Here is a 16,468-nt window from a genome sequence, read left to right on the forward strand (position 1 = left end):
CAACAGAAAAAGAGAAACACACCTAATTCATTCACACAAGCAAATATCTCATGTACGCATGACTGCCAATTCTGGCAGCTCAGGCCAGAATGCAACTATCAGGTGAGATGGTAGTGGCAATTTGGACGGGGCAGGGAAGGTGTAGGGATAGGAGTATATGAGTGGGAGAACAACAGTGCTGTCTGGCAGAGTGTACAGGGACTCGAATGCCAAAAAGTGCAGTAGGTTGTGGGGAAAACTGAGAGAAAAAGGAGAGGAGTGGGAAAAGATGGGCAGATGCATTGGCAGAGGGTGTCAAAATAAGAGTGTAGGAGATGGAAAAGGGGAGGGGTTAATAGGACAGAGGGAGATGGAAACTGTTGTCTGGAGGGGTGGGAACAGTATATTACCATAGGTTAAGGCCTAAATAATTACTAGAACGAATAATGTGCTGTAAGGATAACTCTCATCTGCATAGTTCAGAAAAGCACTCGTGGAGGGAGATCCAGATGTCTCAGGTAGTGAAGCAGCCATTGAAATCAAGTGTGTTATGTTCAGCTGCGTGTTGTGCCACAGGGTGGTCTACTTTGATCTTGGCTACAGTTTGGTGATGGCTCTTCATCCTGGTAGACAGATGGTTGGTAGACATACCAATATAAAGAGCAGTGCAGTGATTGTAGGATAGGTGGTAAATGACATGGCTGCTTTCACATGTGGCCTGGCCCCTGACGGGGTAGAATAAGCCTGTGACAGGACTGGTCTAGGAAGTGCTGGGTGAGAGGATTGGACAGTCTTGCACCTGAGTCTTCCACAGGGATATGATCCTTGGGGCAAGTGGTTGGGATTGAGAATAGCATGGGGATCAACTAGGATGTTGTGGAGGTTTGGTGGGTGACTGAACACCACTTTAGGAGGTGTGGGAACAATCACAAGTGGGTGTCCCTTATTTCAGGGCATGATGATAGGGAATCAAAGCCCTGGTGGAGGAGGTCGTTCATTTGTTCCAGTCTGGGGCGGTATTGTGTGACGAAGGGAGCACTACATTGTGGCTGGTTCTTGGTGGTGGTGGACGATTGGGGTGTGAGGGGAAATGGCATTGGAGATCTGTTTATGGACCAGGTCTGTGGGGTAGTGCCTGTCTGTGAATGTGTGAGATCCTCAGCATACTGCCCAAGGGAGTTCTTGTCACTGAAAGCTCTATGGGAGGGATTTTGTGGTGTAAAAGGTATGACACCTGTCAAAATGCAGGTACTGTAGGTGGTTGGTGGATTTAATGTGGACAGAGGTGCCATTGGAGCCATCAGAGAGAAGGAGGGCAACATTTAGGAATGTGGCATGCTGAGTCGAGGAGGACCCGGGGAAGAGGATGGGACAGAAGTGTTGAGATTGTGAAGGAATTAGGATAGGGTGTCTTGGCCCTGAGTCCAGATCATGAAGACATTATCAGTGAACCAGAACCAGGCTAGGAGTTCGGCGTTTTTGGAGGCTAGGAAGGTCTCCTCTGGATAGCTCATGAACAGGTTGGCATAGGAGGGTGCAATGTAGGTGCTCGTGGCTGTGCCATGGATTTGTTTGTATATTTTCCCATCAAAGGAGTAGTAGTTTTGGATTGGGATGAAGCTGGTAAGGTGTATGAGGAATGAGGTAGTGGGTCTTCAGTCTGAAGGATGTTGGGAAATGCAGTTTTCAGTAGCAGTAAGATCTCATGTGTGAGGGATGTTGGTGTATAGGAAGGTGCTGCCTACAATGAGTAGGGATCCATGAGGTAAATCAGTGCAGATGGTGGATAGTCAGTGAAATAAGTGGTTGGCATCTTTGATGTGGGGGGCTAGATTATGGCCTGTTGGTTGGAGGTATTGGTCAGTGAGAGCCAAAATTCTTTCAGTAGGGACACAATTACCAGTTTGAGTTGGCGGTCATGTGAGTGTGAGGTGCCTGCTTGTGTGAATGAATGGCATGTGTTTCTCTTTTGCCGATGAAGGCTGTGGCCGAAAGCTTATGTGTAAGTGTCTTTTCATTGTGCCTGTCTTCAATTTAGCTGGTTATCCTTACGGTAAGTAGCAATCTATCTTATCCTGCATTGTTGGAATTCCAACCTGGAGTTTCCATTACTTGATTTTGTTGAATGTCTCTTCTTCCATCCTACAACTCTGCGATGTTTTCCTTTGTTGCTATTCTCTGTGGTATTACTCTTCTCGGTGTCCATTCTTTCTCTTCTATCCTGTTGTTTTTTTTTCTTTTTCTGCCTGCCAAACTGGAGCTACCTCCAAGCTACATTGTATCTCAGATCATCTGTGCATAGCACAGGCTTTGTGATCATGCAGATTGTTGATGCAGTATGTGATGGCTCAGACTCTTCCCTCCAATAGTTGTTTGTAATTATTTTTATTCCTATTGATCCCACTTCATCCTCATCCTGGAGTACCTTGTTGTTTTATTCTTCACACCTGCTTGTGCCACACAACTCCCTACAGACACTCCATCAACTCCAGAGCCCAAACATTCCCATAACACTGTTGTTAACCTTTCCACCAAAATCCTAAGCTACACAGTTGTTTCAGTCCTACCCAAAGGCCTCATGTTTTTAGCCCTCACACAAATTTAACCAATTTGGCCTTGTCAAAGACCTACTCTCCTTGCCCCAAACTCTGCAATGGAAAAACTTCTTTGCTGCCAATCCCCCCAAGCAAAGCCAACCTGTTTCCAGCATTGAACTCTGCCTCTCCCAGTTCATACCACTATCCAACCATGTTCTCCCCCCCCCCCCCCCCCCCACCTAACCTCCTGCTAGTCACCTTCCAGGAATTCCTTACCTCCAGATTAGCTTTGTCGTCCTTCCTCCCCCAGGTCCCTTCCTCAGAATGCCAACCTTTCAGCTGAAGAAAGAATAGCCATACACAATCTCAAAATATCACTGGCCTGATCCTCATAACTGCAGATGAAGGTTCCACCAGTACTGTCTTGAATCACAGTGACTGCCTGATGGAAGGCCTCCACCTTACCTGGCTCCTCCACCTATAAACTTTGCCAGAGTGATCCCATCCCAGAAGCCCAACATAACCTCCAATCCCTGCTTAGAGCCTTAGGCCCTTCGCAGAACCTCTCCCCTGAATTCATTTCCTTCCTCACCCCTCTGACACCCTACCCACCCCCGTTCTACATGCTCCCAAAATCCACAAATGCAACTATCCCAGACTCTCCATTGTAGCTGATTTCTATGGATCCCCACTCATCACTGTTGACACAACTTCCCTATATGCTAACATCATTTATGCCCATGCTCGTACCACTATTGAACATTACCTTTCTCAATGTCCTTTAGACCCCAAACCCACTACCTCATTCCTCATACACCTTACCAACTTTTATCCTAACCCTAAACTATGTCTTCTTTTAAGGAAAGATATACAAACAAATCCATGGCACAGGCATTTGTTTCTACATGGCACCCTACTACCACCCTGTTTATGGGCCATCTAGAGGGACCTTCCTGGCCTCCCAAAACACCAAACCTCTAGTCTGGTTCAGGCTCATTGATGATATCTGCACAACTGGACTCAAGGCCAAGACACTCTATTCTCGTTCCTTCATAACCTCAACACCTTCTCTTCCATCAACTTCACCTGGTGCTCCTCAACCCAATGTGCACCTTCCTAGATGTTGACATCCTCCTTTCTGATGGCTCCAACCACACCCCTGTCCACATTAAACCCATTAACCATAAACTGTACCTGCATTTTGACACCTCTCATACCTTTCACACCAAAGCATCTCTCCCATACAGCCTGGCTACTCAGGGATGGTGCATCTACAAAGACAAGGATCCTTTTCCCAAGTATGCTGAGGGTCTCACCAAGGCCTACACTGGCAGGCACTGTCCCCAGACCTACTCCGCAAGCAGATCTCCAGTGCCATTTTCCCCCGCACCTGAAATCCTCCACCACCTCCAAGAACCAACGACAAAGGAGTGCCCCCTTCATCACCCAATACCTTCCCGGACTGGAACAACTGAACCACATCCTTCAGCAGTGCTTTAATTACCTATCATCACGCCTTGTAAAGAGTGTCACACTACCTAAAATCATGTTGTAAAGTGATGTTGCATCGCCCACCCAACCTCGACAACTTCCTAATCCAACCCTATGCCACTCCTAATCTCAACTCCTTGTCACAAGAATCATATCCCTGTGGAAGACCCAGATACAGACCTGCCAAATCCACCCACCCAGCACTTCCAATTTCGGTCCTGTCACAGATTTATCCTACCCCGTCAGGGGCCACAGGCCACCTATGAAAGAAGCCATGTCGTTTAGCAGTTCTGCAGCAGTCATTCACAGCTTTTTATATTGGTTGACTATCAGCCCCACTGTCTACCAGGATGAATAGACACCACCATTCTATGGTCAAGCACAAAGTAGACCATCTTGTGGCACAACATGCAGCAGAACACGGCTTACTTGATTTCAGTGGCTGCTTCACTACCCCAGCTGTCTGGATGCTCCCCTCCACCACCTGCTTTTCTGAACTGTGCAGATGGGAGTTATCCTTACAACACTTTCTCCACTCCAGTAATTATTCCATCCTCAACCTACGGTAACATACTGTACCCACCCCCTCCACCCAACAGTTTTCACCTCCTATGTCCTGTCACCTCCTCCCCATTCCCATCTCCTACACTCTTTGTTTGCCATCCTCTGCCATCACACCCAACAATGTTTCCCCACTCCTCTCCTTTTTTGCTTCGTTTTCCCCACCTCTCTTCCCCACTAGTATCTGCACACTCTGCCAGACAGCGCTCCTCTTCCCCCACCCATACACTGCTATCACTTCTCCTTCCCTTTTCCCTTCTCTTACTAGATTGCTGTTACCATCCCACGTGATAGTTGCATTCAGGTCCAAGCTTCAGTAGTTGGCGATCATGTGTACATGAGGTTCTTGCTCGTGTTAATGGAGGGTCCGTGTTTCTCTTTTACTGCCAAAGGCTGTGGCTGAAAGTAAGTGTCTTTTAATTGTGCCTTTCTGCAGCATAGCACATTATCTTTATGGTAAGTAGCGATCTGTCTTTTCTTACATTGTTGAGTTTGTTACCTGGAGCTTCCATTGTTTAAAAAATATATTCTCATCTTTTGGAACTGTTGATTCCTTCCTTACCCTCACAACAGGTGGGTTTCTCTCTTCCTGGGGTATGAGTGGCCTAACACTCCTTTCTTTCTACCCTGAGGAAGGAAGGAACAGTTCCCAGAGGTAGCAATAAGGTTTTTTAAAATACTGTTAAGTGTATCTATCAGCAACGGCTAAGATTCTTCATCCATCATGTGTTCTATGTAATTTTACAGTAACAAGGACATCAGACTATCTTATTAACAGAGATAGGCATTAAATTTAAGTAAAACTTGGGAAATGGTAATAATTTTTTAATGTCTCATTGGTCATTCAACTCGTAAGTGCTGAAACAGAAAGTGTACATTTTTCATAGTAAAGGCATAGACACAGGAAAACAAACTGCATCAACAGATATAATGTCTGTTGATAGAACCAGGTCTGGTTTAAGGTCCAAGTGACATAATTCACTGCTTGGGGTGCCAAGCTGAGAGGAGCACCAGTGGTGCCACAACTGTAATGTCAGTTAGTATACAGGATGTATCACAATTAGAAGAGGCCACTTGGGCACCGAGATAAGAGGGGAACCAGGTTAGCCCAAGTGTAAGATTTATGTACAGTGTATTTCACAATTCATAGCTACAATTGACAGATGAATGTGTATGGGGAGCACCAAATGATAAGTGGCTGTGTAAAAATGTTCTCGAACCGGCACTGGTTAGAACTCAAATATAAATAACAGCAAAACACCAACAATATATTTTGCTGACTTCAGAGCATCAAGTGTACATTGTACCTCTGCTTATCCCACCTAAAGAAGATGACTAGTTCTGTCATAAAACTATTGTACACTAAAACGAATTGTCAACTTGGCTAGAAATTGAAAACATCTGTCAGTCTAGAATAAACTGATAACTGTAAATGTCTCTCTGCAGGACTCTACCTAATTTCCTTGAGCTAGTCTCTGTTAATGAATAAATACAAAGGAGAGGCGCTCATGGTCAGTACATGTATTATTCATATAAGAATAACGAAAATAGTATATGTTAATTTAAACTCTTAAACAGTGATAACCTGACTCAACTACAAACAATCGTTTGGGTGATCGCCCAACGTAAAAGTGATCTTGTAGGTATCTCTTGCAATGTTATAAGTGATCATCACCATGAACTAATTTTCCACTCATGCCAACATTTTGTGGGCTCGCCAAGGCTCCCCCACATGATTGCAGCAGATCGTATTGCTTGACAAAGTGTGATCTACAACATCTGCTTGACAACCTGTGTCGTCAAGATTCTCCAGGTACCCTGTCTCTCTCTCTCTCTCTCTCTCTCTCTCTCTCTCTCCACATTCTCTCTCTCTCTCTCTCTCTCTCTCTCTCTCTCTCTCTCCACACTGATGAGCTGAAACACTATAACCACTGTTCGTCACGAAATTATATGCCGCCTGGTGGTATTGCGGGCACATTTTGCTGAAAGAAAGTATGTAAGTGGAGCAGAGATAAATGGGAAAGGATTCTAGTGCTGATACAGGTCACAAATTGGTGTCTACTAACATAAGTGGCTTTGAAAAAGAGCAGATTGTTGTGGCCCAGCTCCAGGAAACAAGGAGCTCGGAAATGGCAAAACTGTTCGGCTGTTCACATGCTATTGCCATGCGCATCTATGGAAAGAGCTTAACCCTTTAACTGCTCTGGACGTGTTAACACGCCTTTGTACCTGTCCCTGTGTACTCTGAACGTGTTTACGTGCGCTACCAGTCCTTCTACCTGGTACTCTGAATGTGTTTACGCGTAAACACCAGGTACAAAGGTGTCGCGTTAACATGTCCAGAGCAGTTAAAGGGTTAAAGGATAGTGAAAATCAAGTAAGTGACAAAGTACTGAATGTCCACGTCTCTTCACAAAATGTGGAGGTTCTCTGCTATGGGGTACATTCACTAGGCTCCCATGGGATCTGTGGTAACAATCAAAGTCACCATGGCAGCTGTGGGTTGTGTGAACTGTTTTGTGTGCTTTAGTAGCTGCAGCTGTCATTGTAATTTGAAGAACAGAAAAAGGAAACTTGCTGTCAACATCAGACCATCATTGTTAAGCAATACTTTAGTGCCTATTTTATTTTTTAGCCTAGTTGCAGTGGCTGTATCTTATTATTCTGTTTTTTTTCCCCCCCTCTCAAACACTTTCATGCATTTTTCTTGATGATAGCTTGCAGGTCTTTGATCTTAACAAGTACTGTTCATGGTGTGGGTCTGAGGAAATCACCAAGCTCCATGTCTCTGCTCCACACGGTTGTGAATTTAGTTCTTCAAGAAATGTCATTGACACCACAGTCCAGTAATTTGCTACTGCTGAAATTTGCTTTACATCTTCTGAAAAATGCCTGCCAATCCCAGGAATGCAGGACAGCAATTATTAAGGTATTCTGTGAATGTCATTTGTTAAATTGTTGATCAATTAAGTTTGTATTTGTCATTAACTTGTGTGTGTGTGTGTGTGTGTGTGTGTGTGTGTGTGTGTGTGATTATGAAATCATACGAAAATATATTGGAAGGACAGATGTTTCTTCACTAAAACTTAATGAACAAACAAGCAGACCAATTATACATTGTGACACTTTCAGAACTTTGTGTGACCATTGTATTAACTTGTCTTCCTCCTCTTTCACTTTTAATAGATTACTTATTTATTTATTTATTTATTTATTTCATTAGCAGCCATCTAAGGAGCACTGTTAGTTTACAGCTTTTGTGACAGTTGTTCACTGGCCATCGTGCTGGCTTGAGCATGCTTTGGAGTAATTATTCACTCCTAATACAACGAGAATTGCCAGTCTTGTTTTTATTATTATTTTGTGTGTGTGTGTGTGTGTGTGTGTGTGTGTGTACAATGGAAATTCTACGAAGTAGGAAGACATGTGAATTGTGAAACATTCATGTTCAAAGAAACAAGTATAGTTTTGTGTTATTATTAAATGACGATTGATGAAGCACAACATATATAATTAAAACAATATCAGGAAACAAGATTTTTTGCCAGTTATTCATTAGGAAAAGTCGGACTCTTCACTTATGTGTTAAATGCTATACAGACTAGATCTATGGATTTAGTAATCCAGATACTATGCAAACTTTCTTAGTGAAATGCTTGCACAAAATGTTCTTCTGCTATTGGCCAACTAACAAATTTATCCTGATGCAATGTTTTAACAGTTTTCCCACCATTTGTATTTTGACAAAGTGATGGGTTCTGGTCAGAGATAGTGGGCACATGTGTGTGAGGTGTGATTGCTTGGTGTGTGTGTGTGTGTGTGTGTGTGTGTGTGTGTGATTTCTCTCCTGAAGAAGGCTTTGGCCGAAAGCTCAATGTGTAATATTGTTGATATTCCAGCCTGCACTTTCCATTGTCTGTTGGAATACACAGAAGGTTACCAGTTACATATTCAAACCATGTCTCTTCTTTGCCAGGGAGGCACCTGGAAAAATTGTATTTAGAAGCAGAAGTCCAATCCATTAGTTCGTTAGAAAAAAACATTAGTTGAAAGTTTTAACTACATGGTAAAGGTCTATTTCAGCATAGTGTTTTTGGTATGGTAGATTGAGTGTGTGTACCATGTTTCAAGCTTCATTCTGTGAAGAAATTAATGGAATAACTTTGTAAGCACTCCTGAAAGTCAGTTATAATAACACTAAAGTAATGTGTGATCGACATTCCAAAATGAAATAGTAATATTTGGTAATGAAGCAATAGAACCAGTTGAGTTTTTGCGTTTATGACAGTTTAAATCAGTGCGTGAATAAACTGCAAAAGAAATAAACAGATAAGTAAAAATCGCCAGGAACATGGTAGAGGAATTGAGCAGAACTTGCCAAATATCCAGTGCAGCACAGTGAAACGGCTTCAAAAATGCGCTGACCTGCACGCCAATGGAAAGAGTGTGCAGTGCCACATCTCCAGGAAGATAGAGTTCAGCACACCCTGCCAATGCTGATTTAATCAGTCGCCCATCACCGGTTGGCATCAGATCTGTCACAGACTTCAAGAATATAAGTATTGAGTAGCAAGAAGACGTTACTTAGCTTGCGTACTGTGAATATTAGTAGAGAGAAAAGTACTTTTAGTAGGAGGCACAGGAAGAAGTTAAGCTAATTTTCTTTTTAGAAATAAAGTGATCAATTAATTTTCAGGTGTTATGTACAGATCATTTTGAATTCCTGCCACCGGCATCGCAACTTTGCTCCTTCCATGTTTATGTTGGTGCTGACTCTCACAGTGGCCGACACAACAAAAACAACATATAGAGTGCAGTGCCCAGAACATTAAATACTTACAGAGTGACTGCCATGAATTTTTGCGTAATGTTTTCTCATTATAGTTTGTAATGGTTTCATTTGAATTTTATGTGGCATGCTCTGTACAGTGTCTTTCTTTTTTTTAGAAGTTTAAAACAATAATAAATGAGAAAGCAGTATCCCTGCTAGTGTACGTTATGTGGTAAATACGCTTAATTTTGTATTTTGCAAGCTGCACATAGCGTATGATGATAGCATCTCATGTTACAATCACTTGATTCCCCCTCCTCATTCTGTTCACAGATGAATAGCTGTATATTATTATACATGCTTTAATGTCTTTGATTTTATTACTGCCATCGTTATTGGATATATACTCTGATAAGCCAAAACATTATGACCACTGCCCACTGCGACTTCGGATGCCGCCTGGAGGTGTTGTGTGTATGTGATACCGTAACAAAAGTATTAAAGCATAGCAGACACAGATTGGGGATCACTCTAGTGAAGTTATGGGCTGCAAATGGGGAAATCCAATGAGATAAACGACTTTGACAAAGGGCAGATTATTATTACAGAGAGCCTGTGAAAATTATCTCGAAAACAGCAAAGGTGGTGGAATGTTCCCGTGTTACTGTCGTGAGCATCTATGGAAAGAGGTAAAAGGACAGTGAAGCTTCCACTACGTATTGTTTCTTTTCTCAGGGAAGAGATAGAGAGAGGTTGGGGAAAGTGAGATATGAAGTGGAAGTCACTTATGTCCCAGAGAAACCCACTTTACATTACATTTATCATTTTCCATGGATCCCTTGGAGAGGAGTCTCTGGGATGTGGAAAGAGTCTTACTCAGATACTTGGATATTGTACAATCCTAATGCAGACATGGTTAGGAGCTATAATCCTTGTGAAGATATTCATCGATGGAGTAGAAGGAGTTGGCCAACAGGAAGTTCTTTTATTCACTCTGAAACTGATCTTTATCACTTACAAGACCTTTGATATGCTCTAGTAAGTTACTGAATATATGAGTACCCATGTATTTGACTCCTTTTTGTACTAATAATAAGCTTTTATAGTCCTTATACAGATTGTTTTTGGTTCTGGTATTATAATCATGTTTTACACTATTTTGTGTAAAAAGAGATGTGTTGGAAATGACAAAGGGCATCAGTGAGTATATGTACTGAGAAATAGTAGTTAGAATACCAAGTTTCTTAAAGAGGTCTCTGCATGATGATCTAGGACTGACACGAGATATAATTTTAATGACTCGTTTCTGAATTTTGAAAATGTTCTCTTTGTGAGAGGCGTTTCCCCAAAAGATGATTCCATAACTCATTAGTGAATGGAAGTAGGCTGAATAAATTAACTTCTTCATTTTTAAATCACCTATTTCTGTTATCGTGGCTACTGGTAATTTAGCTGAACTAAAGCATTTAATTAAGTCTAGGGTGTGAGTTTTCCAATTTAGATTGTGGTCAATTTGTAGCCCTAAAAATTTGACACTGTCTACAGCTGTAATTTCATTGTTTGAATACATTCTACTTATAGGGTCAGGTATTCTTTGTGAGGTACTAAACTGTATGTACTGGGTCTTGTCAAAATTCAGTGATAGTCCGTTTGCTGTGAACCACCCATTGATACTTACAAATATTTCATTAGCTGATTGCTCAGTGAGATCATGGGTACTGTTTTTTATACCAATACTTGTATCATCTGCAAGTAAGAAAAAATTTGCATTTTGTGACACTGCATATGGAAGATCATTAATATACGGGGGGGGGGGGGGGGGCAAAAGAAACCGGACTTCGCGGCCGCTGCCACTCGTAGACGCAGTGCAGGGTTCTCACGCTAGATGGTGTTAGTAGAGACCTTCATGAAACAGCTGTGCAGATGGCGTCAGCGTAGAGCTGAACGTGCAAGTGTGGTATTGTGTTTCTCTGACTGTTGGCGGGTTACCTCTGCGAAGTCGTTATGGCAACTTTAAAAGAACAAAGAGTGTGTGTGAAATTTTGTTTCCTGCTTTAAAAAACTGCAACGGAGACACACCAAATGCTTCAGGAAGCTTTCCAGCAGGACGCTATGAGCCGCACACAGATTTTCGAGTGGTTTGGGTGCTTTAAACGTGGTGAGATGTGTGTTGAAGACCAAGCTCGTTCTGGACGCCCTTCAACATCGTGAAATGAGGAGAACATTGAAAAGGTCCGCCAAAAGATCAATGAGGATCGTTGCCAAACGATCAACCAAATTTCAGCAGAGACAGGAATCAATTGGAGCTTGTGCCAGCGGATTTTGAGTGAGGATTTGCACATGAGATGTGTTGCTGCTAAATTTGTTCCGCGCCTTCTCACACAGAAGCAAATAACCATCCACATGAATGTGTGTCAGTACAGGGGATGAGAGTTGGTGTTACGGGTATGACCCAGAAACCAAGCAAGCTTCAAGCCAGTGGAGGACTCCCAACTCTCCCAGACCAAAAAAAAACAAGGCAAGTGAGGTCAAATGTGAAGACGATGATCATTGTCTTTTTTGATGTTCGTGGAATTGTGCATCGGGAATTCGTACCCCCTGGCCAGATTGTTAACCAGCACTTTTACTTGGATGTTTTAAGGCGTCTGCGAGAGAATGTGAGGTGGAAACGCCCGGAACTTTGGCGATCAGGTGACTGGTTTCTGCATCACGACAGCGCTCCAGCACACACGGCCTTACGAGTGACCCACTATTTGGCATCTCAGAGGTGGTCTGTCATTCCCCACGCTCCATATTCGCCGGACCTAGCCCCTTGCGACTTTTTCCTATTTCCACGAATGAAAAAAAAAAAACCACTAAAAGGGAAGCATTATGACGATGTGGAGGTGGTAAAAACAGCTTCGCAAAGGGCACCGGACAATATCAAACTTGAAGAGTTCCAAACATGCTTCCAACAGTGGGAAAAGAGACTTGACAAGTGTATCGCATGTAATGGAGAGTATTTTGAGGGTGACTGAAGTAATTTTGTAAAAAGGTTCATCAATAAATTTTTTATGACAACAATCCAGTTTCTTTTGGGTCCCCCCTCGTATAATAGGAACAACAAGGGACCTAAAATAGAGCCCTGGGGCACCCCTTGTCTGATGGTTTCATATTTTGAATGACTGTTGTTATGTGGTAAGCCTGAAATAAAGACACACACTGTTTTCTATTAAAAAGATCGGATGAGAACCATGAGCCTGCCACTCCTGTTACCACCTAATATTTTAAATTTTGTATAAGGATATCATGCTTAATACAATCAAAAGCTTTAGTCAGATCACAGAATATTCCAAGTGGTAATAACTTTTGATTTATTGATTCTAGTATATCATCTGTAAAAGTGAATATAGCTTGATCAGTTGACAGTCCTTTCCGGAATCCAAACTGATTGTGAATGAGAATATTTTTCTATACTAAGTGTTTGTAAAGTATATTGTACATAACCCTTTCAAACACTTTTGAAAATATTGCCAATAATGAAATTGGACAGAAGTTTTCCACTCATGATTTGTCTCCTTTTTTGTGCAATGGTTTGACAATAGCATATTAAAGCCTATCTGGAAAAGTACCACTGCGTAGGGATTCATTACATAAGTAACTCAGTATGTCACAAAGTTCTGAGGAGCAACATTTAATTATGGTAGTGCTGATTTCATCATAACCACGGGAACATTTGTTTTTAAGAGAGCTAATAATATTAGAAATCTCTTTTGTTGAGGTAGGATATAGTTGAATTTTGTCAAAATGTTGCAGAATTGCATTTTTTAAATATTTAAAGGTGTCCTCTGAGGAACTATGCAAACCTAAGTTGTCTGCTACTGAAAGGAAAAAGTTGTTTAAAGTGTATGCAATTTTGGAGGTATCTCTAATCAACTCATTATTTACATTTAACATAATTTCCTCATTTGCCTGGTTAGGTTTCCCTGTTTCACTTTTTACTATGTTCCATATAGTTTTTATCTTGTTACTAGAGGCATTTACTTTTTCTTTAAAATAAATACATTTTGAGGTTCTGATTACTTTGTTTAGAATTTTACAATATAATTTGTAATGTGATTTAGCTCTGTAGTCATCGTTTTCCCTTGACATTAAGTACAGTCTTCTTTTTGTTTTGCAAGATACTTTTATTCCATTTGTAGTCCAAGGTTTTGAAACATTTAATCTATTTGCTTTGATTACTTTCTTAGGGCACAGCAGTTTTCAATGTGACCTATGCCCGTATTAGAGAAACAGCTATATTTTTCATTTATCCTGGGTGAATTGTATACATCTTTCCAGTCCATATTCCTCAAACAGTTTTTTATACCTTCAATTCCTGCTTCATTTATTATTCATATAGTTTCCACTTCCTGTTATTAGTTGAATCAGACCCCACTATGTTAAATGTAAGCAACTTTGCATGATATGAAAGGCCATTAAATATTGGATTTATACTATGATTTGCTAGTGTAGTAGTATCTATGAAAATATTATCAGTGGTACCCGTAACCCTGGTTGGAAACTGTACTAAGGGAGTGAGATTATAAGAAGTGATAAGAGACTCTAGTATGGATCTAGAGTGACTATCCACCAGAAAATGTAAATTAAAATCTCCACTTAGTATGAGTTCATTATTTTTAGAAGTTAAAAAATTTATACTGCATCAAGCTGTTTAGTGAATAGCTGGAAATTACCAGTTGGAGCCCTGTATATTGTGACTATAACTATTTTTCTTTTGTATGTTTCTACTTGTGTGGCACATGCTTCAAAATGCTGATCACTATAGTATTTAGGCCCAAACTCAACAGTAGTATGGTTTGTTGCTGATGCTATTTTTACCAGGTCACTCTCAATTCTGTAGCCCTGGTCCCTATCGATACTGTTCCCTGGTCCACCCACTATTACAACGTGATACTCCTTGATGAAACCTTTACACAAAGGTCCTATGCCCTCTATCACTTGACTCAGATATGCAATAGGCTTGAAAAAGTTTGAGACCTGGTAGCTGTCACCTAATCTTCCCTGCAGAAGTTGGCCTACACCTCTTCCATGATTGCTACCTAACAGCAGAATTTTCTTCCTACTTCCTACTTTTTGTGAAGCAACAGGATTCCTAACTGAACTCTGCTGAGCAGCAGCTACACCTACATCTACATGAGGCTCTTCATTATGTAACTTTAGCAGCAGGGCAAATCGGTTTTTTTGTGCCAGCAATGAAACTGTCAGATACTGTCCTCTTTCTGTGGCCCCTGTTCCCTGCTACCACTTCCCACTTCTCTTCACCCTTCTTACCCCTTAACCTAATTAGTTTCTCTCTAGCTTTATCTAATTCAGCCTGAAGGGCTGTAATCTTCCCCTCCTGTTCTGCTATTTTCATATCCCGTGAACACACTCTACAGTACCTAGGAAGAGTCTCATGTTGTTCCCCAATTTCCATGCCACTAAATTCCCCCCAGTGAAACGATCTGTCACAATAGCTGCATAGCACCCCAGAACTAACTTTCCTACGGCAGCTAAAACACTTCACACTCATGATTGCTTACAATACTGGCCTACTTTTTAAGCTTTTGCTAAATAAAAATTATTTCCTATTTACTATGCTCTGTAGTGCTCTAATAGAAATATAATATGTACTTACTTAATTACACTTTGAATCACCTAACTTTCGCACACAAAATTTAGGCCTAAAAACGGCTGTTAAGCAGTAACGGTTTTACGCTATTTTCTTTAAAAATGCGGCAGAGAACTTGAAATCTTCACTTCCCCAAACAGATATTACACTGCTGAATGCAATTAAACCTAATAAAATCTAGATAGTGCACTTAATACTTACTAAAACTTCAAAAGTAGGCGCACACGGAGCAGGCCTACAAACTGCTGTTAAGTGGTAACAGTTTTATGCTATCTTCTTTAAAAATGCGGCACAGAACTTAAAATCTTCACTGCCCCAGTTATTACACTACTGAACGCAATTAAACCTAATAAAATCTAGACACTACACTTACTACTTACTAAAACTTCAAAATTAGCGTACACGAAATATCACCACAATCGGCCGGTCCAAAGAGCTTAACTCACTTGTGAGGACAAGTGGCAACAGAAGGTTTTTCATCTGGTTTATGTTGCTTTTAATGTGCCTTCAAAGTATTTGCTAACCGAGCCTTCGACTGATGTATTTCACACAGTCATTATACAATTTTGTCACATCATTTTATTTTAAGGTCACATTTATAGCACAGGATAATTCCTAATTTATATCCACTCAAATTACTTAAGTAAAACTAATTCAAGTAATGACATGTTTTGTTCTGCTTTAGTAAACATTATTTCATAAAAGAGCAGTCAATTACAGAAAATGACATTTGACTTTTAAGTATGATACACTACTCCTGTCTCCTTTAATGGCTGCTGTGGGAGTAAAACAAAACTGGACTAGATACAGGAAGAAGCAAGATGGAAATTATATCTAACTATATCTTTACTGCTTATCATTGACTGAAAGTTTGATTTGAAGATAAATATTGTGATATTTCTTTATGATGCAGTCAGAATTTATAAAAAGTTGATTCACAAACTTGTCTTTTTTTGTCCATTAGAGCAATTTGCTTCGAGGACTAACATATCTGCATACACAAAGCCGAAAACCCAGCACTGAGACTGACTATTTGCAGAATATGTGGCTTGATTTCTTGACTGACTTATCGTCATATCCAGAAGGACAGATTACAATTTCCAAGGCAAGCAAAAAGAATTTTGTAAGATTTTACAATTTTCCTTTTGTCAATATATTTTTAAGAATAAGTTTCTATTTACAGTGATTTTTGTTAATTTCTCAATGTTGTGAAAAAAAATGTTAATGCAGTTAACTTGGCCATCAATATCTTACCAAACAGAAGGAAATACTACTGTGTGCCTTTGTATATACTGTACACTCACCCTTGTATTACGTAACATTAGTGCTAAGAAACTTTTATTTATGTATTTATTTATTTATTTATTTATTTATTTATTTATTTATTTATTTATTTATTTTTTTTTTTTTTTTTTTTTTGAGAAAACAGTCATGGTAACAAATCCCCAAGGAACTGTACAAATGAAGATAGTAACA

At 40.6% G+C, this 16,468-nt stretch overlaps 1 protein-coding gene across 1 annotated transcript in view; it reads left to right on the plus strand.

Annotated features, from left to right (window-relative positions):
- Positions 1-16,468, plus strand: part of LOC126191621 (rotatin) — a 378,723-nt gene that overhangs the window by 346,979 nt on the left and 15,276 nt on the right. The window contains exons 28-29 of the mRNA XM_049932539.1: positions 7,286-7,497; positions 15,957-16,097. Coding sequence (XP_049788496.1) covers positions 7,286-7,497; positions 15,957-16,097 — 353 coding nt within the window. The remainder of the gene's footprint in view (positions 1-7,285; positions 7,498-15,956; positions 16,098-16,468) is intronic.

Source organism: Schistocerca nitens, chromosome 1, assembly GCF_023898315.1.
Source record: "Schistocerca nitens isolate TAMUIC-IGC-003100 chromosome 1, iqSchNite1.1, whole genome shotgun sequence".
NCBI classification, from domain to species: domain Eukaryota; kingdom Metazoa; phylum Arthropoda; class Insecta; order Orthoptera; family Acrididae; genus Schistocerca; species Schistocerca nitens.